The following is a 25,932-nucleotide window of genomic DNA, read 5'->3' on the forward strand; positions in this document are numbered from 1 at the left end:
AAAACACAAGGGGATTTTAAAATTTTTTATTCAAGGTTTTTGGGAATAATTGATTTGCTTTTGATTCACGTGATTAATCCATTCGTATAATCATTCATTAATAGGAATAAACCTCACAACATCTATTAGGGATGGTTCACCGGCCTTGTTGAAATTTGATTGGTACGATAGACTTTGCTGCTACAAGCGATTCTCCAAAATTTGGTCCATCAACTAGAAGGATTTACAGCAAATTTATGGCACTTGTCAAGTATTTGAGATTTATGAACTGGACACTAAATCTTGTCGTGAAATCACAATCTTAACTATATATAGAACTTACATTGACACAAAAAACAAGGTGATCGGTGACCAGAATATTTTTCAAAAACTTTCTTCCTAGACAAAAATGGTATGCAAAACAATATCAAAATGGATGAAGATTTTTTCAGTTATTTTTGTTTGATTCTTTCTTGATATGGTTAGTATCTTTTAGAAAGCTGATCCTTTGGGCACAAAGTTACATTAATCTAGCTGATGTGATGTTGATTAAATTAAAATGAAATATGTGAAGGGCCTTTTACACATAAACCCCTAGCAATTGCTAGTATTTCCCTTGCCTAAGCTAGTTACAAAACTCAATGCAAGAATAGTATGATGCTCAACTCAACCTCTCCCCCTTTCCCCTTTACAAGCTATTCCTTCTATAATTATCTTCATTACTAAACAATGACTTTGGCCAATTTTATTTTCCGTAACTTTACCGTCCTCTTGAAAATCAGCCTTGAGGACAAGGCTGTGACTTGAAACTAGGTCTTCAGTGAATTCAACATCCTTCCAACCAACATCAAACCCAACTAACTCAAAATCAAGGTCACAACACATATGAAATCAAGAGGGTCCCCTTCAGCCCACACTTAGTTACAGTAGAAGTGTTGGCTGCTTTGAAAAATGTTTGCAATTTTGAATCAAATCAAGAGCCCTATTTTTCAGTTCTTGCAAAAAAATTTGAACTACGAGTCAAGTGCATAACTCCATAACCTTCATTCTGCAGTGTACCGAAAAGCACAACAGTAAGTAGCTTATTCTTCCTTTCCAGTGAATGCAAAAGGAGCCCTTCGTTTCTCTTCTGCATTTCATCAAACAACTTCTTCCTATTATCCAACCTTTTCTCTTCAACAAACCCATCAATGAAAACATTATGCACAAATCTATAGGATCTCATCCCGCATGTCTTCATTTGATTCGTCAACTCCAAGCCCTTCGAACATTCCGATCTCCCTTTGGCTAAGGTAGCAAAGCTCCTCAAGCACTTCTCACCGCCAGGACTCATTTTCTTAGCCTTCAAAACTGTAATCAGCCCATGGGTTCTCATTCTCTTCGAAATTCCATCCCTGAACTCATTCTAAAAACTGATATCCTGCCTTCCTAAAAGATCCGTTAACTAATTCATCATAATCACACAAGACAGTACTTCCCCCGCATCCATTGCGATCCTTTTAACAAATGGAAATCGGAGTCACCTGTCCCTTTAACCCTTGAGTTTTCATCCACAACCTCTTAGTGCTGGTGTTTGGGCAATAGTTCATTTTCCCGGTCGTCCACCGTTGATGCTTGGTTAATTGTCCCTTCCATGAGGGGAGGGAAGTCCTTCGAAAAAATACACCAAAATATGGGACCAAATCTGTTGGGGAATAGGCAGGGGCTGGAGTAACCCCGCAGGGCCTAGCCGCTCCACCTTATTACCTTGGCAAATCAAAGAAGTCGAATTCCAGAACGTGTTGCCGCATGCAATTTCAGAATAAATCCATAGCAATTCGGTACAGCGTCTTTTGACAATGTTTCATGAAAGCTATCATGAATAGCTCCGATGATCTTGTCGATAAAAGGCGATTGTGGGTAATATAGAATTTGTACGACAGGACACCACCATTGTGTTCCCATGGACCCTGAAAAGTACAGTCGCAAAGTTGTAACTCCTTGGTCATGGAGTATTCCTTCTGGATTTCTGATAAAAAATCCAATGAGGCATAGAGATAACTTCCCACTGTCCCACTTCATCCTCCCCGCGTGACAGCGCATCAACGACGATCTTCGCGCAACCTTCTTTATACTCGACACGAAAATCAAAACCAAGTAACTTGGTGACCCAGCGTTGTTGGGTAGCGGTTGTGAGGCGTTGTTGCAGTAGGTATTTCAAGCTGTAGTGATCGGTGTGGACCACAAATGACTGTCCCCAAAAAATATTTTGGCAATCGAACAACTTTAGTCTACCCAATGAGCTGTCTTTCATATGCAGGAAACTTCTGGTGACGTTGAGCCAAAGACTGGCTTGGCTATAAAAGCTTCCGAGTTGTTGTAAAATCGCTCCAACACCCATAATCAGAAGCATCATCACATTCCACATTTCCACTATGAAGGGCTGAGAGAAGTCTGACAGTGAGAATCAGAACGGAGTTGAGAGCTTTTTTTATACCTCAAACGCAGTGTTCTAAAATTTGTTCTAGGCGGTGCCAAGGCGCTAGGAGCCGGACGACTGTACCGAAAATGTGCTAGTCGGCCGGCCTAGGCGACCTTAGGGTGGTAGTTTGGGTAAGAGCGATTGTACCTGTTATAGCCGTTGCGGCGGTGGCTATGTAGCACGGATACCTTAAAATTTTTTTTTTTGAAGTATCGGATACGGATACGACACGGATACGGATACGACACGTGGATACGCTTGTCGGATACGTCAAAATCCGTGTCGTTGACTTTGTTTAGGGTTGACCAGCCGGACACGGCGAGGACACGTCATGGATACGACGTGGATAGGTTTGGGCAAAATTGCAAATATTTAAAAGTTTTAGGGGTTAATTAAAAAAAATTAAAATTTCTAAGGACTAAAAGGAAAATAATTTAAAATAAATTGGGCTAGGTTTTTAAATCCCTAAATACATTTGTCCGTCTCTTTCATTCAAGTTCTGCTCAAAATATTACATCTATCTCTATAATATTAGATCTATCTCTATAATTTTTACATCTATCTGTATACATTTGTCCATCTCTATCATTCTATTTCTGTTCAAAATATTACATCTATCTCTATAATTTTACATCTATCTCTATACATTTGTTCGTCTCTTTCATTCTATTTCTGCTCAAAATATTACATCTATCCCTAAATAATATTTTGTACTTAAGATATTATGATTAATGAAATATTAATCTATCTCTATAATTTTTACTTTTCAATACTAAATTTATATAAATATAAATATATATAATATTTATATATTTTTTAATGATTGTCGTATCCTAGCCGTATCGTGTCTTATATTTTCAAAATTTGACGTGTCGTCGTATCCGTATCTTATTCGATACGATACTCGTACCCGTATCCATGCAACATAGGGTGGCGGTCTTTAGGAATTTCCATGATTTCAATGGGAGAATAGCGTTCTAGGTATGACGAGATTTGAGCAGATCCAGAACGATTGGAAACAAATGGGATTATCTAGGGTTAGGGAAAATAGTAATATATAATCAATTGTGGGTCAGTTAATGTGACAAGCCCATTAACTCATAAATGAGCTTAATCTATTGACTTACAAATAGGTCCAGTAAATAAAATGGTTTATCTAGGAACTAGAATTTCTAAAATTCTCTAATAGTTTATCACGTCTAGCAGCGCCTAGTCCCCCGCCTAGTACCCACCCAGCGCCTAGCGCTTAGGCGAATTTTAGAACCTTGCTCAAATGCATGTAACGACTCCGGCACCAGTGAAGGTTCTTGCTCAGTATGTTGGTAACTCAAACGTTTGACAAATGGTTGAGTTGAAAAATTAACCGCTGGCTTTTTGGTGTTGCTGTTGGATTATGTATATGACGAGGACTCGATTGTTGTAAATAAAGGCAGGCAGATGCATTGCTGTCAGCAGATTCATGGGAAGAATGAAGATGGATCAACACCTCCACCGCGATGCGTTTCTTCAAACCCATAATAAAGAGCTCCACCTCCTGTTCTTTCGATAAGGCACTTTCACGGGTCGACAACTGTTCGAATCGGCGCTGATATTCATCCACTGTACCTGTATGTTGTAACCTTGCTAACTCACCCAACTTGGTGCATCACAAAGCTGGACCAAAATGTTGATTACGCTGTTCTTTGAAATCCTCCCAACACATGGCTCGTTCATCCCTCTCCACTTTCCAAAACCAAAGTTGCAAATCCCACTTGAGATTGTAAGAGGCAGTGCCAAACTTCATGTGATCTGCTGTATTCTTATGGTGGAAGTAGTGTTAGCAGCGGCTGAACCAACTCAAGGGATCTGAGAGGTTATAAAATTCTAGAATATTCAATTTGAAAATTTTGGAAAATCGAATTGGAATCCCCTACGTCACCATCTCCACGCCTGTTGTCGTGGGGGTCCTAGCTACTGTTGCTATGCTCGCGATTACCAATGATTTTTGAGCACACGATTGCAATATTAAGTGAAAGTGTCTCCAACTGTCCACAAAGTTACTGCTGGTTCTGTTCCTGCACCTTTTTGTCGTCCAAATACATTTTTATGAAAGCCTCGAAATGTTTCTGTAGCTCCGATGTTTCACACATAACGCCTGTCTCTTGTACCAGTTTGTTTAGTAGCTTAGTTTGGGATCTTGTTAAGGGACATTGCTGAGTAAAATCCTTCAAGCCAGGCTGGTATTTTTTCTTGTTAGATCTACGCCCTATTGTGAGGAATGTAAGTTCATCCTCCGATCTATTGCAATAGTCTTTTTGTTAAAATTCAGTTTGATTTATTACTTCACGTCAAAACAATAAATACACGAGACTTGAGACTCCTTATTAAATCAATTACCACCCTATCTTTATTCAAAATGAAAATCACGGACCAATAAATTCTAATCTAGAAATCTATGACAGAAAACAAACCAAACCTAACCTAGATAATTTCCGATCTGCATAAAAATATGGAAATGCTTCAATCTGAATGTTGCTGTTTGAAACAGCCGCATGTGAACCTCTTGTACACATGTGGCTCGTATCTTCTGGACTCTTCCTTGAGGATGTAACATTCACGAACGTTTCGAGCGGCCAATCCCTAATCATGCATAAATTTCTATGCGGCGTACAAGTACTTCGATCGTGCTACCTTGTGGCTCTTGCATAGTCGGAAAACAAGCCGTAGTACAATGCTTATCGAATAAGGTTGTAATAGCTTATTGGTTCATAAGGATTAATGTTGCGCATTTAGTAAATTTAATTTCTCTACAGCTATTGGGAATCATTTAGAATATTAAGGTTATTCAAGAAACTAATCTCACGAGTACCTAGTTAAGTGTGTAGATGACCCTAGTTACCCTACATTTTTGCCAAGGCAATGTGTTATGACAGTTCATGAATATAGGTCTCGAGCAAGTAAATCAATATCCTTTCTTATTATATAGCTAATTGATCACTAATAATTTTAGAGATTACCATTACTAGAAAATGGAATTCATAATTGTCCACCATTGTGCAACCACATTTCATGTGGAATCTAGCAATTTCAATTTTTTATTCGTACAAAAGTATGGGTATGTAGATAAAAGGTGCAAAAATGAAAATATCATTAATTGATTAAAGAGTGTTTTAATGATCACTGTTACATGTCCCACGAGGGCACAACTACAAATTTGATGTTTGGACACTTGATATAACATTGATTTAATTAAGGGGTGGCATATACGATTGTTGCCTAGAGTTCAAGAGTTAGTTATCCTAGCTTTTAATTCAAATTTCAATCATCTTGTAAATTGTTACCTTTTCAAATGTAAGATATCTATGGAATCTTTGTACTTGTACGTGCGATTGGATGCCTTATAATGATAATGATGTTAATTGTTTTGATTTTGTTAGTTTGTTACCTTTTACATCTTCTATTCTCATTGTGGCCCCTAGTTTCCCTTTAAAACACATTGTAATTATGAAAAAGACATTGTAATTATGTCTTCTAGCACATGAAAGATGCGCGTAAGAAAAGGTGGAAAAGGCAATTGGAGTTACAGTATAAAGCGGTATCTAAAAAAGTTTTTTTTATATAAGAATGGCTCATTTACAACAATAAATAAATTTGATGAACCTTTCCCAACAAAAATTATTGAAAAACTGATGGCATATCACCAGCTAGTGCTTCATGTATTGTTTGATTGACAACACATTGTCGTGTGTATAGGCAGTTGGCTATAATTCAATTGAAGCTGAGGATTGGGAGGTAGCTACAAGTGGGGAAGCGCCAAGCAAAATGGAGTCCTTGCTTCTTGACAAGAACCGGAAAATGGAGCATGAACTGACACAATTGAAGGTACAATATCCTGCAACAATTGATTTTCCATGAGAGCGTTGGCACTGGCTGCTAATGACTCTAATGTTAATGAAGAGTGAGATGTAACTGCAAAGAAAAGTATTCTAGATAATTAATCATATTTCTGTCTTGGACATTTTAATATTTAATATAATATTAATATTAACATTGATATAAATTATCTTGCAACTCCACTTAGGTCAAGCTGGCTGAGACGTCATCCTTGCTGGAAGCTGCTGAAGTTAAGATCAGCGAACAGACGTCAAAGATCAATGACCAGCAAAAACTAATCCAGAAACTCGAAGATGATATATCAAAGGTTCATTCATATTAATGTTTGTCTTCCTTTTCTCGAGTTCATATTTCATGGGTAACGATGTGTTATATGCTCACTCTTTAAAATTTAAGTTCAGTTTTATGAGTGATTCATATCCAGTTGATATGAAAATGATTTTCTTTCCACTAATTGTTTCAATCTATGAATTGTGATATGTAGGGATACAATTCCAATGATAAGAAAGGCATGTTGTTTGATGAATGGGACTTAACAGAGTCCGGAGGCATTGACCTAGTCGATGTAAGTTTGTATTATTTTCAAGACTGTCAGATTCTCATATAAAAAGTATTAACAATAGTTCGTCTAACATTCCAAGAAAGTACATCTCGATTTTTTCTTGCCAAGCTTTTCTTCCATATGCCTATCTCTTTTAAATCATCTCCTGTCAATAATATGTTGTCAACGTAGACAATCCGTACAAAGATCTTGTGAAACGAATGATTAGACAGCCCTTGAACGTAGCCCTGGCCTTTAACAAATCTGGTGAATCTTTCAAACCATGTTCTTGGAGATTGTTTCAGCCCATAGAGTGATTTCCTTAACATGCATACCTTGATCCAAATTGCTCAGTAAATCCATGCTGTGGTTCTATGTATATTTCCCTATCTAAATCACCGTTTAGAAATGCATTATTCACTTGTAGCTGATTAAGTGACTAATCTAAGTTTGTTGCAGTTACTAGAATAACTTGAACCATATTGAGTTAAGCCACTGGAGAAAAGGTTTCAATGTAGTCATCTCCATATGTGTGGGTGAAGCATTTGGCAACTAAACGAGCTTTGTTCCAAGGCTCCATTAGAGTTGTATTTTGGGGTAAAGACCCACTTACAACCTACAACAGAATTCCCACTAGGTAGATCCACCTTCTCCAAAGTAGAGTTTTTCTCTAGAGCTCTCAACTCATATATAGCTTCTTTCCACTTTGGTACCTCTAGAGCATCTGTACATTGTTTGGAATACGAATGGTATGGATATGAGACACAACGGAGTAATAAGAGGGTAACAGATTTTGATAAATACAAAATCTGATAATGGGTGTTTCGTACAAGATCAGACACCTTTCCTTTGAGCAATATGAAGATCAATGTTGATTAAAGGTTTATTTTCAAGTATACATGGAATTTGAGCATTGGGACTCATTGAGATGCCATTGTGAATCCATGATTAGGCCCTAGAGTTGATTCATGGCTCTGTGACGGGACAAAGTTCCCTCCCCTCTTTTTGCATCCCTCTTCTTTTGTATAAACAAGACCTTTAAACTTGGTTCAAAGCACTTGTATCCCTTTTTGTTGTAGGATAGCCAACAAAAATACACCGAGGGCCTTCGGGTCGAGTTTTGAAATTTTTGGATCATGATTGTGAACAAAGTAGACACTACCAAAAATTTCAAGTGGAATATCAATGACCTAAGATATGTAGTTGCTAGAATAGCTTGTCCCCAAAGATAATTTGGAACTCTATTTCGAAAACTAATGGCTCGAGCAACTTCAAGATGTTTATTTTTCTTTCTGCTATCTCATTTTGTTGAGGTGTATATAGACAATAAATTTGATGTATTATTCCTTGATCAATTAAAAAGTTCCCGGATATTATTAAAATACTATCTCCCATTGTTACTCTGAAAAATTTCATCCTAGTTTGAAATTTAGTTCGAACCATTTTGTACAAATTTTTGAAAAATAATTCCTACCTCAGACTCATCTTTTAAAAAAACAACCAAGTCATTCTAGATTGATCAATGAAAGATATAAACTAACGTTTTTCGGAAATAGTTTTCACTTTGCATGGGCCCCAAATATCTCTGTGAATCATGGTAAACGATGTTGACTTTTTATAAGGTTGAGATGGAATCATAGACGATGATTTAAACTAATTCACAAAACTCACAATGTAAAGTATAAACTTTTTTTTATTGATAGACTAGCGCTTAGCTAATTTTAGAACCATGGTGAAGAGAGAACTGGGTCGGAGGATGTCTGCAATCTGCATCCTTGAGGAGACATAGCTGAGATCAATGATTTTCTACTCTTATCTTCTCGCTTATGAAATGTTGATCCACTTCGATTTGCTTCGTTTTATCGTGGTGATTGGATTCTTTGATATACTTGTAGCAGCTTGATGTCATACAACACTTGCACTTGTTGACTCATCAAGTTTCATTTCTTTCAACAGCCTTTTCAACCACATCCCTTCACATATTCCAAGAGCTAAAGCATTATATTTTACCTCTGCATTGCTTAGAGCCACTACAACATGTTTCTTGCTTCTCCAAGTTACTAAGTTTTCCCACACAAACGTACTGTAGCCCGAGGTGGATCATCTTTATCATAGTTGTCAGGCGAGAGGCGCTACCAGGCAATTTTCCCCAGGCGCAACGATTTACAAAGGCGAGCCCAGGCGCGCGCCTCAGCTCGCCTTGGGCGCGCCTGATATTGCCTTTTTTTTTTTAAATTCAGTGACAGAGAAGTTGCATTTGAAAATGCAACTTCCCTGTTTTTTTGTTAATATTAACTTAAAATGTAAAAGGCCCAACCCAACCTTAAACCCTAGCAGCCCAGTTAACAAATTAAATATCATGAGGCGACAAGAGCAGAAGTGTGCAGACTGCAACAGAATTACAGAAGCCAACAACGTGACAGCGTGAATAAGAGAAAGGCCAAGAACCATTTATTGAAGAAAGCTCAGGTATTAGTTCTAGGGACTCTGATGATTCGATGGAAGAAGATGAACTTGATTTGGATGATTGAAGAATTTTAATCGTGTTACTTATTATAATGAACTTATTAATTATTTATTGTTTTGTGTGACATTGTGACTTAATTATTTCATATTTTAATATATTATTCTAAGATAAATATATTTTTTAAAAAAATAAATAATGTGCGCCTTGCTTCGGTAAGGCGCGCGCCTCGCCTTGCGCCTTGCGCCTCAGGCTCCAGAACCCTTGTGCGCCTCAGTGCGCCTTGCGCCCTTGACAACTATGGTCTTTATTGTAAATGACCGGACACCACTCACCAGGATTGCTTTGCCAAGACCTATATGTCCAGGCGGTCTTGGGTTCGAATCCTGGGAAGGTAAAAGCTCCAGTGTCTGGGCTGGAGAAGTCCGATGAATAATGATCGCGGGTGAGTGGTGTCGGGTCATTACAATAAAAGGTCAGTTTGTGAACCTGCCCAACCTGCATCATTGTACACTTTGATGTTTCTGATCAAGGATTTTCTAAAGATAAGTCCTTTACTTGGTTTCTTTTTTAGGTACCTCGATACTCAGATACACGACTTCCGTGTGATTTGTTGGGTTATTAAAGAATTGACTGGTGACGCTAACTGAAAATTCAATAACCGGTATTGAATGTGAGATTAATTAGTTTACCAACTAATATCTAGTATTGTCTGTTATCAACTACTTGGTTACTAATATCTAGTATTGTCTGTTATCAACTACTTGGTTGTCTTTTCTCATCCCATGTTTGACATTTGCATCCATTGGAGTGCCCATCGGTTTACTTTCCAACATGCCAGTTTCTTTCAAAAGATCCATTACAATGAACACGTACTTCCTCCGAGAAAATGAAATCCCAATAGCAGCTCAAGCAACTTCCATCCCTAGAAAATATTCGAGTTTCTCTATATCCTTCATTTCAAATTCTTTTGATGGCAAAGTTTTTTCATGAGTCATCTCATTGCAATTTCCCAGTCAAAACAATATCATCCAGGTAAACTATGAGGATTGTGATCTGCCATTCTTGTGAGTGCTTAACAAACATAGTATGATCTTATTGAGATTGTGTGTAGCCATCTCTCTTTATAACACTCGAAAATTGATGGAACCACATCGAGGTGATTACATTAGAACGTACAATGACTTTCTCAAGGACAATCCAGAAAGGCATTTTTGGCATCAAGCTGATACAACGGCCAATCCAGAATTGCAGCAACTGACAAGAGGACATGAATGATGTCAATTCTTGCCATAAGTGTAAATGTTTCTTGATAATCAATGTCATAAGACTATGTGTATCCTTCCGCCACTAGTCGAGCCTTGAATCTTTCTATACTTTCTTCAGCATTATGTTTGAAAGAAGAAATATATTTACAGCCAACCGTGCGTTTTCTAGGTGTAAGATCAGCAATGCACCACGTATCATTCTTTTCTAAAGCCCTTATTTCTTCATAAGGAGCAACTTTCCAGTTTGGATCTTGGAGAGCATCCTTTATGATTGAGGGAATCTGGACCTGATCTAATATGCACACAAAAGCTCGAAACCCAGATGATAAACGGTCGAAGGATACATAATTACATATGGGATGTTGTGTATAAGATCTAATTCCCTTCCGTAATGCATTTGGTCTATCGTCAATAGTATTACAATGATTTACAAGGGGATTATCCTCGGATTCAGTATTACCTTGAGTATTTTCGATGGAATTCGGCACCAGAGACGAGTCATTGCAAGGCTGAAGTTGCGAAGGTTGGTCCTCCTTTTGATGTGGTTTCGTTCGAGAATATACCACTGACAACTGGTTGTTGTTGCTTGGCATGGAATCGTATATGGAGTTGGGAGGTTCCATTTGGGTAAGACAGGCGTGATGGGATCCAATGTATGGGATTTACACAGCTCAGTCTCCCTTTGAATCGAAGAGGTGAGATAAAAGGATTCATTCTCGAAGAACATCACATCCATGGAGGTATAGAATTTATTCGTGGTTGGAGATTAACACTTGTATCTTTTTTGATTGGGAGAATAACCGAGGAAATGCATTTGGTTCCACGGGATTCAAGTTCACTCGGATTATGTTGATGACATGGACAAAGGTCGAGCAACCAAAAATTTTGATTTGGATGTCGCTGAAGAGGTGTGTGTTTGGATAGCTGGAAAGGAGGATTTGGAGAGGAGTATGAAAATTTAGGACACGAGAGGGCATTCTATTGATGAGATATGCCATGGTGAGGACCGTGTACGCCCAATAGTGACTTGGAACATTGCAAGCAAACATTATGGATCTGGGCACCTCAAGTATGCGACAATTTTTCCGCTCCGAGACTTCATTTTTCGGTGGGGGTATGAACACGAGCTTTGGTAAACAATACCCTACCTTTGAAGATATGAACCAAGAACAGAATTAAAGTAATCACGCACGCGATCAGATTTCAAAATTTGGATGTGGTTGGACAAAGTTTGGATCATTCTGTTATATCGTTGGAAAAGGCGGGGAGTCTCGAAGTCTGACATGTTTAGATATTTTAAGAGATGTGAGTTTCTAGAGAGAAGAGGAAAATATATAATTTAGATCATGAAAATATTGACTGGCTCTGATAACCATGTGAAAATTAGAAAATGTCAAACTATATTCCATAAAATTGTTCAATGTTTTGGATTGATTATCTAGACTATTGAAAAACACATGAAAATGGGAGAATATGATGACCGTACATTTCCTGATACAGAATGCTGAACAAAGGCGTCCCCCAGCAGATGTAGATCAAAGCTCCATGCTTAAGGTGATCTGCAATCAACGCGATCGTTTTCGTGCTCGTTTACGGGAGACTGAAGAGGTCTGCTAACACCCCTTTTCTTGCACAGTGCCAAGTATATAATATGGCTAATCTTTCTCCGTTTTCAAATATGTCTTCTTTATAATGATGCCCAAATTTGAAATTCTTCCAGGAAATAAGACAACTGAAGGAGAAGATCGGAATTTTAACCGCTGAACTTGAAAAAACCAAAGCTGATAATGTGAAACTGTATGGGAAAATTCGTTATGTTCAGGATTACAATTCAGAGAAAGTTATATCCAGAGGATCAAAGAAGGTGTACCTAATTTCAGATGGTAGTGTGAATATCTACTCCCTCTGTGTTTGGTTTAACATATCTGCTTCATTATTTTCAGCAAGCAGAAGACATAGAAAGCGGCTTCAGCTCTGATGTGGAATCCAAGTACAAAAAAATTTACGAGGATGATATAAATCCATTTGCAGCATTTTCAAGGAAGGTGGATGATCTTCTATATCAATATCAATTGTTTACTGATTGGAATTTTTCTTCACTGCTTTATTACAACTTTTCTTTGTTAAGTGATTTGACTCTTATCAATTGCCGTTTAACCTTTTATTATCCTAGTTTTCTGGTTCTTAAAATGTTCAATTGAAGTTTATCATTCTATTTACATCTCATGCAAATGATAATGTGAGGCATTATGGTTCTAGATTCGCAGCTGTCTTTTAGAAATTGTCCTTTATATCTTTGGATATAATGCTTTCAGGTTGGGTGTGATTATGTCCTACTAAAGCTTTTATGTGTCCATCTTAAGCGTTTTGCTTCCAGTGAGCTTTACTTTTCTCAGAATCCTGCCTCGCACCAAGAATCACATTTTTTAGCTTGTAACTCTCCTTTGCATGTTTAAAGCTTGTTTGAAGCTAGCATTGCACTATTTGTTTAGACGGTGATGTCCAGAACTCAGCCCATCTTTATTTCTTGGTTGATTAAAAATAGGAAAAAGAACTAAGATACAGGGAGCTGGGTCTAAGAGATAAAATCACGCTCAGCAGTGGACGGTTTCTTCTTGGTAACAAGTATGATTCTCAACTCTCAGATCCTATTTTATCTTATCGTGCTTAATCTATTGCTTTTTGTCACTCGTTGGCATGACAATATTATTAAAGTTTTATGTGAGAATGTCAAATAATCAATGAAATAAGATTGTTAAAAAAAATTAAATCCTTTGATCAATAATTTGTATATTTAATTACAGGCAGGGGGAATTTTTTATTTTTTAAGATAAATATAGAATATTTACAGAACTCGTTTTTATGTATTTAATCAAATTCAAAGAATAGTTCATTCTGAAAATGCGGGTTTGGATGTTATGAATAAAAATCAAGGTTGATTTGGATGGTGGTGTCTTTTGATTTGAAGGATATGAATTAAAATTTTCACCACATTAAAATTTGGGCACTTAAGTGGAAAAAATGGTTTGAAGTCTCTCATCCATGAAGAACATAAAAGCAAATGGTGCTTGACTTGATTGTAGCATATGTTCATTTTGAATATCTTTGTATGCTCTCTAAAAATTACAAATTTATAGAAATGAATATAATTTTAATCTAAAGAGGAATCCAAAGAATGTAAAATCATGTGTTAATGTTGAAGCTTAAAAGTCTAAAATTGGTTTTGAATTTTAATTCAATACTTTCAATAATGCTATATCTCATGGAAGTACAAATGTGCTAACTACTTTTGTAACGTGTTCGCCATGCCACCGCCACTCATGTTCATCATATTCTTTTAAATGCCACCACCTCTTTGGCTGGTTGAGTTAAACCTACCCTTAGGGTATTACCGAACAACTCATATTTATTCTTGTATGTCGTGCCCATATTTTTTTTTGGGATCCCACACGTGATAATGAATAAGGACTGTTCGATGCAACGTGAGGTAATATCCTAAGGCTAGCATCTCATTAACCCCTTTGGCCACTCCTCTTCAAGGCACACATCTTGTCTGTTATCCCTAGCTTCTAGTTCCTATCGAAAGTTTCTAATGATGTAAAGTTTCTCGTCCACTTCCACAAAATCATTTTGCTTGTATGCTACCACATTGTTACGTTGTGTTCCTCACCCTTTCATCCTTTGGCTTCCATGGGACTCTTCAACATCCTTTCTTTGGCGCTATAATCCCTCATCCCGGTCCCCTCTCACTTAAAACTGGTTTAAGGTCTATACTTGTGGGGATTTGGTGGGAATGCTTGAGTCTGTTTGCTGCATAAAAACTATCTTGACTCTCCCAGTGTCACCTAAGGTTCACCATGCATTTACTTCTCTTCTGCACTAAGTTAGCTGTAGAGCAATTAGTCATTCTCGAGGGCTTGCAAGTCTGCACTTCAATAGGGTTTGTTTACATTTATGTAGAAATATGTTCGACCGGTTTGAAAAATATGTATGCCATCAGCAGCGTCAAGGATATTGTGATGGCACTATCTGTAACCTCTCACATGTCTTTAGAAACAGTTTGCTGACTTAGGACCTTAATAACATGTCTTTAGAAACAGTTTGCTGACTTAGGACCTTAATAACGTTATATCGCATCGGAAGCCATTTTGTGGTTGAGAGACTCGCGACATTTTAAAAGGAAACCCGTAACCTTTAAATTTTAGTACAATTAGTTATCAGAGCAGCCCGATGGTGGGGCAAACTTTAGCGAAAACGCTAAGTGCAAAAGGGGGGTGAAGGATAATTGGTGAAGCCCTAAGGAAAATCTCACATCGCAAACCTATGGGAGAGATGCTAGGTATTTAAGTGGGCATGTGTCAAGTCCAAGTAACTCGTTTTGAAACCATGAGGCCTATGGGCCAAAGCAGATAATATTATTAATGGGCTGAGGCATGACAACTTTGTATCAGAGCAACTTCGCATGGAGACCAGATGGTGGGGCAAATGTCATCGAGGACGCTAAGTCCGAAAGGGGGTGAAGGACCATTGGTGAAGCCTCTAGGCAAGTCTCACATCACAAACTCAAGGGAGAGATGTTGGGCATTAATTGGGCACGTGTCAACTGCTAGTAACATTTTTTAAAGTTGTGAGACTATGGGCCAAAGCAGATAGTATTACCACTGAGTGGGACCGTGACATCATGAACCCATCCCTCTGCAGACTCAAAATTTTCTATTGATGGTTATTTCTGTTGGTTCATTTACCATTGTAGAAATTGAGATGTCCTCTAAGTGTCTATACCCGTTCACCCCTTCCTAGCCCTTGGCTTGGAGAGTTACCCTAACGTTTCACTGTTTGGATTACTTTGGAACACACTCCTTCCTGTGGCTGCTGGGGATGTTATCTCAATTAGACACTTCCCCTTTTGCACAGATACGGCTCTTGGTTTTGTCTTTCATTTCTTTTAACTCCTTCACCATCACCATACTAAATACCTCCTTGCAAGAGGCAATATTTTTCTCTCTTCATTGTGCATCTTGTGCCTTTAATAAATGTGCATAAAACGGGTTCCATGACCTTGTTTGAATAGATAGGAAACGACGTTGTTTTATTGCAGGTATGCGAGAACCTTCGTATTTTTCTATACCATTGGCCTGCACATATTGGTTTTCACTTGCCTCTACAGGATGTCTGCTTTAAGTTACCTCAGGTAACAAGTCATTTTTTACCGCTTTGGGTACCTCTGCTTGATGTCCTTCCAAATTTCATCACTCCACTTTGATTAACTCTCAATGTTTTATATTCACTACCCGTGTATTTTTTGCAGCCACGGCCCTGACGAAACCCTAATTGGAGATAACATCAATCTTCGACGTCCTCAATAATCCATCATATTTGATTCCGCTTCGTTTTATTTTGCTTTTCAAAACCTTTTTCTTGGTTTCACAATAACCTCATCTATTCTAGGTAGGAAGCTGCATCGACGCATTGTAAATGGTTTATGAGACTATACTACTAAATTCATACTAGATGTCGCATGTATAAGGGAACCAAAGGACGAGTTGTATTTGTTTTGTTCTCTTGGCGTTGTGACTTTGATAATGATAGCTCTTCCTCTGTTCAAGCACATATATAGAACACGAAGTATAACTCTATTTTTCGGGAATTAGACATACTTTTAGCTAGCACGATAAAGCGATTCACAGTGTACAGCATTTTTCAATGGATTGCATACACAAATTCCACATTTCTCCCAAGGGTCATCCATCTACGAGCCAAAGCATGACGCTATTTGGAGAGTTTTTGAGAAATTTTGGCTCATAAATTGTCATAAATTATATCTACATGATACCAAAAAATAAACAAGTATTTCCCATCCTTCTTTTATTTTGTTTCATAAAAACGCCGTCATTTTTCAAAAAATAAAAAACAAATCGAAAGGCAGCACCTTACGTGTTTTTTTAGGTTTACAAATGTTCATCTTTTCTTATGTTTTTTATGATTACAGATTTACAGGTATGAAAATCTAAAAATATATATATAATATATTTTATAAAGTTGATGATATTTTAAATACGGCACTTTAAAATATCTTTAATTTTAAATATGGAGTTTCATTGGTTCAAAAAAAAAACAAAAAAAAAGGGGTTTCACAGATTTTTAATGTTGCACAACAGGGGAAGATAAATACAATTTGCTCTCCACAACTGAAATAAGAATACTTAGTTAAGTTCATTTCTTGTTGCCTTCTGAAACTATACAGGTTCGGTTCAAGTGATGAATGAAAAAATAGATACAATCAATGGTCATCCTTTTTCGGTTGAATTTTTACTTTTTAGGAACAAGCCGGAATTAAGCCCGCACTTCACGCAATTTATACACAATCTCCTTGACTTCTTGTCTCTTTCAAAAGAAGTGATTCTCTATCATAAATTGAACAGTATTACTGATGAAACCATTAAATTATTTATATACCCTTTTCACAAATAAATAGAAAACAAAAAAAAAATGTTGCATTCTACTTTGATTTCTGATCTCTTCCACAAATGAAATATGAACCTAAAAATGAAACTCGTTTCTTGTCAATGGGCTGTTGAATGTTTCTATGATAAAATATTTTGTCAATTTCTTTCCAAGTTTAGCAATGGCGAAGAGCACAAACTTTTGGGAAGGTTAACCATCACTAATGGTGTTAGCTTACCAATATTTACCATAATATTCTGCCTAAATGAGTTGGAAAAAGATAAATGATCAGAATGGCATCGGCGGTTCTGAAGGAAACGAGAGAAAAGAAGAACATATAAAAATACTAAATAAAAAATAAGATTTACAGAACAATTCAGATATGTTTTGTTTTGGCAATTTTTTTTTTTTTTTTTGGGAAATGCATTGAAATTGTGGGTAATTTATTCTTTCTCTAAACTTATAATTTAATTTATTTTTAACAAAATTTTGTTTTAATTTTCAAAAAGATGAGAAATAGAAAAATTAAAAAAAGGTTGTGGGGCATTTTGGTAATTATATGAAAATACCCAAATTTAATATATTATTTTAAAATCACACTAAACACCAAAGAATATATCTCAATATAAATTTTTTTTTTTCATATATGTTTTTTTAATCACTCTTACTGTATATCATTCATTATCGTATTATATAAACCAAAGAGTATTTTCACGAACATAAATCAAGGATAAGTGAACTTTCCAATTGCTTGTCCATGGCCTCAGAAGAAAGAAAACTCAACATCTTCAATGTTTAACAATTGAATATAACCAATCGATATTAAAGATCAATTTCCATGCAAGTGGAACAATTGAAGAAGTTCTTGATTTTTCTTCCTTCATAGGCCGGAGACAGACTAACATCAGTGTTTTTAATACATGATGGGATGATTTGTCCGTAATTTTAAAATTTTCTTCGACATTTGGTATGTGCATGTATTTTATCAGGATGAAGCTTATACTTGCTTTTTGATAGTCTGCTCATAAACTGCATTATATACCCATAATGTGTAATAACTTGAGTACTTTTTTAAAAAAACCCATGAAATTATAGGTGAACACCGTTGATTACAAGATTTTTTTTTTTTTTTTACATTTTAGTATGAAAACATATTAATTAACTTATCATTTGATTGATATTGATTTTTCATAAATTTATATTTTGTTCTGACATGATCAATCCTATAACGATAAGCTCGAGTATAGAAAACCTGTTTTATTATTATTATTATTATTATTATTATTATTATTATTACTCTCATACATAAAATGATTATAAACTCATGTTAAAGGTATATTTCATCTTTCTGAGGATGTATAGTGAACAGTGCGCCATGCAATTTCCCTTTCACTTGTATCATCTTACAATAAAGCCGCAGCCAAGTTACCGCAGCAATCCAAAATGCATTTTTCCCAACACATAAATTACAATAGAACATGAATCTCATCTATCCAAACCGCTTGAATCTCCCCTTCCTGTTATAACTTAAACAATTCTTTCTGCCACAAAACAAGGCATCCTATTCGACTGGAGATAAGAAGTCTGACTATTTATCATCACCGTTAAGAGAATTTAGTCGTCTTACCCTCTGATCAAGCTCAGCCATCACTGCTGGCTCCTGTTTTTTCCTTTGCTTTGATATATTGGTAGTTGTCATAAAACCCATCATATCAAATGCAGCCTATCGTCATCGAGAAAATTTCTATGTCATTTAGATGGTTATTTTACAAACAATAGCAGCAGAAAACTAACTTCACGGAGTAAATCACGCCACAGCGAGAAAAATATTACCGTTAATAATTCATCAGGATCAAAGAGATTATGTGTTGTTCTCTGTATAACATTGATCACTTCGCCTACGTGATGAGTCAAAATCAACTCATCTTCATTCATCTGAATTTATTATCGAATGACAAAAGCAAACTGATCTTTGATCAATAATAAAACAAAGCTAGCTCATTCATTTATGGATTATGTAAATATGGCACCTTGAAAATTGCCAATGCTACGTTGAATAAAATCTTTGCCCCTTCATAGAAAAGAACGTCCCATACACGTAGAGTTGTCTGAAACGAAGAAATAGTTAATCGGGAGCGATACGGTTCAATAAGCCAATAATATATGAGATGGAAGTATAGATAGGTATAACCTCCGAGGGCAAGCTTTTAGAATATAGGCATAAAAACCACTCTGTGCATACTAGAGAAACATCAAACTCCAAAGCTTCCAAATGAGTAGATATCCTGCACCAATTGTTTCTTCTTCATCAAATATAATAAACTATTACCAAGTTGCAAAGAAGGCCATGCTGGGTATACATATCAATCAAATGAAAGTAAGAGACAACCTCGGACATTTTTTGGTCAGCATATCTTTAAACACTCTTTGTTCCACATGGCAGCCAGACAAGTTATTTGTGTAACAATCATTAACTAATACATTTTCTAACAAAACAGCAAGCATCCAGAAAGCTTCTTCTTCGGTTTTCATCACAAGCAACAACAAAGCCGCAACATAATTTAAACCCTGCATTCATTAAAGTTGAAACTTGAAATAGTAGCGCACACAAACAAAAAAGCTAGGTAAAATATATTATTGCAAGCAAAAGATAAAAAGAAGAAGAAAGAATCCACCTGACAATAGCCGACATCGGAATCACGAAAAGAATACCCAACAAGAACACGCCTAAGAGCAGCATGCCCCTCCGGAGTGTCCAACCACGGGTGACCCGGGAAAGTTCGTGGTAGGTCCTGCACTCGTGTTATTATAAAAGAAACTACTATGAGAATAAATTAATAAAATAAATGAAATATCAGGATATTTGATAGCTTCCCCTGAATAATTTCACTTGATTGCCAGTTATAATGCACTAAGATTTTGATCACCGAAAAGCAATGTCTCAAGTTTTTATATTCAAATCACAACCGATAAATTTTTTTTAGTCAATTCACCTTAATCCCATATATTTCGCAGTACTTGCAGAAAAGGGTGCAAATCATCATAATCATTGCTACATAGCACATCCCCCTTAGTTGCGGGATAGCCTACATGGATATTAGTTCTCAAAACTAAACGATTTTCCCATATGTCATCTCTTAAACCAAGATCTAAGATATCCTCATTGACCAACTTTATGCAAGTTTTCAATAGTCTACCTCTCATTCTCCCTCCATTAACCTATCTATCTAAGATATGTCAGATTGGAGCCGTTTACATGAACAAACCATGTTAGACGTCTCTCCCTATTCTTATCCTCTATTGGGGCTACACCTTAATAGCTCATAATTCTTTTGTTACGAATTCTATCCTTGCGCATTTTTCCACACATCCATCTTAACATAAACATCTCTGCTATCGTCATCTTATGCATATGTAGTCCGAGCCATAAAGCATGGCAGGTCGAACAATAGCCTTATAACATTTTCCTTTCAATATCGCAGATATTCTTCTATCGCATAAAACTCTTGATGTCATCCTCTATTTCATCCACCATGCTTTAATCCCATGATCTATATCCTCTTTAATGTCCCTAGTCTTTGGGATAATAGATTTTAAATAATGAAAAGCTTCACACTCTGGGATTTCTCGACAAAGTTACAAGCTGAATATTCTGTTTTTGAGCGACTAATTCTAAAATCTTTACTCTCAAGAGCTTCACTTCATCTATCTAATTTTTTTATTTACACCTTTAGTTTCTTCTATCTGGACAATATCATCTGCAAACAACATACACCAAGGTACCTCATCCTGAATATGTCCCGTCAGCTCATCTATAACCAAAGCATGAAGTCCTACAGCCACAAGAAATTCACCTGACATCCCTTTAACATACCTAACACTAGTTACGACCCCTTTATACCTATCTTTAATGATCTCAATGTAGCATTGAGGCACATGCTTCCTTCTAAGTATCCACAAGATTAATTCTCTAGGCATTCTATCATATGCATTATCTAAGTCGATAAATACCATACGCAGGCTCTTATGTCATTCTCTATATTTCTCATCATTTGTTTAATCAAGAAAATAGCTTCCATTGTAGACCTACCCGACATAAAACCAAATTGGTTATTTGATAGAGTAGTGATACTCCTAAGTGTCCGCTCTATCACGTGCTCTCATAACTTCAATGTATGCCTCATAAGCTTAATACTTCGATAGTTTGAGCATTCCTGTATATCTCTTTTATTCTTATAAATTGGTACTACAATACTATGCCTCCAAGATTCTGGCATTTTCCTAGCATCTAGCATTCAATTAAAGATCCTAGCCATCCATTGGATTCCAACTTCCCCTAGACACTTCTATACCTCAATTGGTATCTCATCCGGTCCAACTATCTTCCTAGGTTTCATCCTCTTTAGTGCCTCTGTTACTTCCTTAGTATTAGCTCTAAAATGGAACACTAGATGACTTACTTCTTGAACCTCATGTCTACCCATGCTTAACTCTTCCGTATTTGTCTCATTGAGTAAGTTCTTAAAGTAATGCCTCCACCTATTTAGGATAGATTTATCTTGCATTAAAACTCTACCATCTTCATGCTTGACACACCTGACATGGCTCAAGTCTATGGCTCAAATCATCAGTGTTCTGATCCATAGCTTTCGCTATCTTAAAAATATCTTTTTCTCCTTCTTTTGTACCTGGCCTATCATACAAATCATTACAAGCTCTTCTCAGCATCTCCTGCTGCTTTACTGTTGAGTCTCTTGGCTTGTTTATACAGCTCATACGACCTTTGGTCTCTAGCTTCCTGCCAGTTCTTTAACTTTATATTCTTTTCTCTAATGGCTTGTTGCACCTCATTGTTCCAGCACCATGTCTCATTGTCGTTTTGTCCCTTCCTTTTAGCCTCTCCAAGTACTTCCCTCGCCCTACTCTCTGTATAGAAACCCCATGTTATTTTGAACCCCAAAGCCTTGACCTCCGTTGACCTTCTTATACCCAACTCTATCCTTACCTACATGGCCATTTAAAACTCCATCTAAAAAGAACTTTTCCTCACAGAGGATTCTACTAACTACATCTCCTAGAGAGTCCCAAAGTCTCATCATATAATCCTACTTGTGATGCATACGCACTAATAATATGAACAATATCTAGTTCTAAGGCTAAAGTGATACTCATAATCCTATCTCCAAACCTCCTAACCGCAACAATTGCATCCCTATAAGCTTTGTCCACCGCTATTGCCACTTCATTTCTAGTTTTATCTGTTCTTGAATAAAAAAGTTTGATAACTTCTCCTAATTCAAGCTATATTTACCTTCTTTCTTGCATGACATAAACTAACTCTATTGACTTGCCCATCGATGTTCCAAGAGACTAATATAATCTTCCTAATCCTAGTCTGAACTAGCTTCTTTACTAGCGCTCATCCAGTAAGGTGCGATAACCCTTGCCTATATATCACTGCAATCTGGCGCCGCTGCAGCGCGCCTAGCTCATTTGACACTACACCCAAGCGTAGGTGAAGCGCGTCGCATAAAGCGGGCGACAACCTAGCATTTCGCGTTACTCAGAAAAGGAAGCAAATATTTTACAAAAAATTTTAAGCTAAGCCATGTGCTTTGCTCTCATTAATTCAAAACTTCTTATCTTGACAATATGGTGCATCATAACCTTATTGAATGTTTTCCCATAAATAGTCCATATGTTACATATTTAGGCCTTTAAAGAATTTAAGAAAACCCAGATTAAGAAAAAGAAGATAAATGATACCAATCAACACATCATGCCAGCATCATGCATCCTTCATGGGTCAATGACCAAAGACATCACACACCAAATTAAATTTAGGGGGGCTTAATCAGTACCCAAAGGCTTTGTGTAAAATTATGGAATTGTACTGTGGGTGTTAGAACAGAAAATGGAATGAAAAATAACCATCAAATCCCAATGGACTAACAAATTCAATTTGAATATCGGTTGGAAACACGGAAAGTGAAGGCAAATTACTGGTCATTTTGGATATCAAAAGGATTTAAGTTAAATTATGGATTATATTGGGAGTGTTTCAATGGTAAAGTAGAATCAAAATCCAGTTGCACTGACGCCAATATTCAGTGAATCAGCTGGTAAGATGGAGAAACAAGGGGAAGTTATTGGCCACTACCTGACACATTCCAACTGTGTGTGTGGCAGACAAAGTTATGAAATCCAATCTGTAGGGATGAATTCCCCAAATATCCAGGCAGAGATTACCAAGATGACCCTATAACTGGGTAACTTTTCTCAGTGACTAACACTCAGTATGGCTTTCTACACACAATATTCTTGACACATACTGCCCACTATCATTTGATAAATCACAAATCCAAAATCAATATAATAAGCTGACCAACATATCATATTAGAAGTTTATGGGGAAAGGGTTTGATTCATTTCTTGATGCTGTGAAATGAAACTCACATATTTCCAGTCTCATTACAGTAAAGTGGCATATAGCCTATCTAGTGGGCTTGCGTTTCATTAGACAAGCCCTGGCTTAATGGGTAACAACACAAGGAAAAAATTCCATGGCTGTCACTTTTATGAACATCTCAACAGTGCATTAAAAAATTCACCACAAAATTTGGTTTTTTGATTCCTCTCATGCTTAAAACAATTTTTCATGGAGCAGAGATGATTGGTGACAGGAATCTCTTTTGTTGGGCTAGCTGTCACCCTCAAAAGAAATGGAAACCTAGCTAAGCAAACAGAAGAAACAGGATCCTACATTAATAGGTAGCTAATAATAACAGCATTTCAGTTATATAAACAGCTTTGTGCTGCACATGTTCAACTCTGCTCATCCTTGCCTCAGCCTTTCATGGAAGCTCATCCGTGGAGTCGGATCATGAAATATTTTCAAGCTACTTTTAAAACTAACTAATAGTGTAACGGTATAATGTTACATAAGTCAAAAACCACAAGACGATTAATTGCATAAAAGAACAAGGATCCTTTCGAACAAACAGATGAATAAATTGAGTGAATTAAAGAATAGAAGGAGCATGGATGGCATTTTAGCTGTGTCAGAGAGACAAGCTTTATGGGGCTTATGCAACTTTAACTCAAACATCAAAACTAAGAGATTCAATTCATACGACTTCCAAGATTGAAATATACGCTTTTCATGGAATCTGAGCCACATAAGTCAGAAAAAAAAAAAGAATGTCCAGAAGAATCATCCTTCCCATTCTTCCACCAGATGAACACACCCATCTGATCTTTGACCGTCCAATGTAACCAGATTGTGAAATTCCAGTAATACGAAACAAAAATTCATATTCTCAAAGATATTTACATATTCAACACATTTTTTCTAAAACCGAGCAATTTCAAATATTCTAATCACACAACCAAACAAATAAATTCAATTCATTGCATGTCTTGTGCAGCTCAATTCATCATTCATTATCTTCACTTTTCAGTACTGAATGCTACAAATAGGTGATTAATTCATAGCCTATATAGCACAAAGAACAAAAAAGAAATCAATTAAGGTTAACAAATAGTAAGGACAAATGCAAACCAATTAAGAAAACATTCAGCTACAACAATCATTTCCCAACAAAACTTCAATGCTTGAAAACAACAAATTAAGCATCCAAACGAATGCGCCGATTCAATCCTAAAACTGATCATAAAGAAAACAAAAAAAAATATTACTCACGTGATCAATCTGCTTGGTGGCGGGGGTAATCTTATCCTCAACAGCGCGAGTCAAATCAATGTAATAGCTCTCAGGAACCGTGGATTTCTTCTTAGCGGCACCAGACAAAGAAAACCAAACCTTAGGCCTTAAATTCGGTGGAATCCCTTTCCTAATTAGCCGTTTAAGAGTAATGGCATTCACCAACGAAGAAAACTTGAGGGAAGATTTTAGGGTCGAAGAAACATGAGTTTCCAAATACCAATTAGCACCTTTGCTGGCCTCCATAGCCCACCAAACCCTCCCCTGTTGCCTCACCTTCTCCCTCACCTCATTTAATACATTCACATCATCAACATTTCCTTCCACCGTGAACTCATATAGATCTTGGAATTTCACCGTCATGTTGGCCCTTCTTGCATGGATGCTTGGCCTCAACGTCTGTATCTGAGCTTGGTATTCTATGGCCAGGTCCCTTTTGCTCTGAATCCCACTGCTGCCTCCTCCATACATCTTCCACTTCTTCCCGTTTATATAATTTTGAAAAAGATACGAAGAATGGAATCGAAATCACAAATAGTTGAGGACCCAGAATTTTTTATATCGGTTTGAAGAACGAACGTGGATGGATGTAAATTTTGAGAGGAAACGGTCAGCGATTTCTGAAAATGAAATGATGAATGAAAGAAAATCGAAGTCTTTACCGCTTTATAATGAAAGAAAAATGAATGGAACGATTAATAATCGAGGTAAGAAAACTAATGATAGCCAAAAAATAGTGGGGTCCACATATTAGGATTATTTAATTAACAATAACTATTTTAAAATTAATTCAATAACAAATAGATAAACGGTAGATTAATTTATTTATTAATGTTTTTATAATACTACGTGATATATACAAAAAGGTTGATGTTTTCTACGACGAAAAATTTGTAACATATATTTTCAAAAAAAAAATTGTAAACTATTTTTATATGTTCAAAAATTGTTGTATCTTGATTTTGGTATAGCGAGCCAAATTTATCAAATGATAGTATCAGGCAAAGTAAAAATCTCAGGGTTGGGAAATAACCGAATTGAATTTTGCGCAGATGAACAATCGTTAGAAAGCGTCGAAAGTTTTTTTGGCGTAGCCTTTTTGATACTTAAGTCAGTCCGAAGAACAAATTTAAACAATGCAAATATGGTAGTTATTGTGTAAAACAAGGAGTAAATGAA

The 25,932-nt window shown here is 36.6% G+C and overlaps 2 protein-coding genes across 4 annotated transcripts in view; one reads left to right on the forward strand and one right to left on the reverse strand.

Annotated features, from left to right (window-relative positions):
* LOC140987805 (protein CASP) overlaps positions 1 to 16,191 on the forward strand; it is a 34,430-nt gene extending 18,239 nt beyond the window's left edge. For both annotated transcript variants that reach the window (XM_073456467.1, XM_073456466.1), the window contains exons 12-20: positions 6,173 to 6,301; positions 6,501 to 6,620; positions 6,798 to 6,878; positions 12,087 to 12,194; positions 12,307 to 12,450; positions 12,530 to 12,631; positions 13,132 to 13,211; positions 15,685 to 15,777; positions 15,895 to 16,191. In XM_073456467.1, coding sequence (XP_073312568.1) covers positions 6,173 to 6,301; positions 6,501 to 6,620; positions 6,798 to 6,878; positions 12,087 to 12,194; positions 12,307 to 12,450; positions 12,530 to 12,631; positions 13,132 to 13,211; positions 15,685 to 15,777; positions 15,895 to 15,952 — 915 coding nt within the window. In that variant the 3' untranslated portion in view covers positions 15,953 to 16,191. The remainder of the gene's footprint in view (positions 1 to 6,172; positions 6,302 to 6,500; positions 6,621 to 6,797; positions 6,879 to 12,086; positions 12,195 to 12,306; positions 12,451 to 12,529; positions 12,632 to 13,131; positions 13,212 to 15,684; positions 15,778 to 15,894) is intronic.
* Positions 16,192 to 18,392: 2,201 nt separating this feature from the next.
* Positions 18,393 to 25,430, reverse strand: LOC140988058 (uncharacterized). 2 transcript variants are annotated; one of them, XM_073456927.1, is made up of 7 exons: positions 24,733 to 25,430; positions 19,706 to 19,822; positions 19,420 to 19,598; positions 19,222 to 19,315; positions 19,061 to 19,138; positions 18,864 to 18,965; positions 18,393 to 18,753 (listed from the first exon to the last, which is right to left on the reverse strand). In XM_073456927.1, the coding sequence occupies exons 1-7, from the start codon at positions 25,222 to 25,224 to the stop codon at positions 18,619 to 18,621; spliced, it is 1,197 nt and encodes a 398-aa protein (XP_073313028.1). In that variant the 5' UTR covers positions 25,225 to 25,430; the 3' UTR covers positions 18,393 to 18,618. The 2 variants fall into 2 exon arrangements, 1 of the variants encoding a protein (XP_073313028.1); XR_012177277.1 differs by having other exon boundaries at positions 18,630 to 18,753; positions 18,864 to 18,928.
* Between the last annotated feature and the right edge of the window lie 502 nt (positions 25,431 to 25,932).

This window comes from Primulina huaijiensis, chromosome 11 (assembly GCF_012295235.1).
Source record: "Primulina huaijiensis isolate GDHJ02 chromosome 11, ASM1229523v2, whole genome shotgun sequence".
NCBI lineage: Eukaryota > Viridiplantae > Streptophyta > Magnoliopsida > Lamiales > Gesneriaceae > Primulina > Primulina huaijiensis.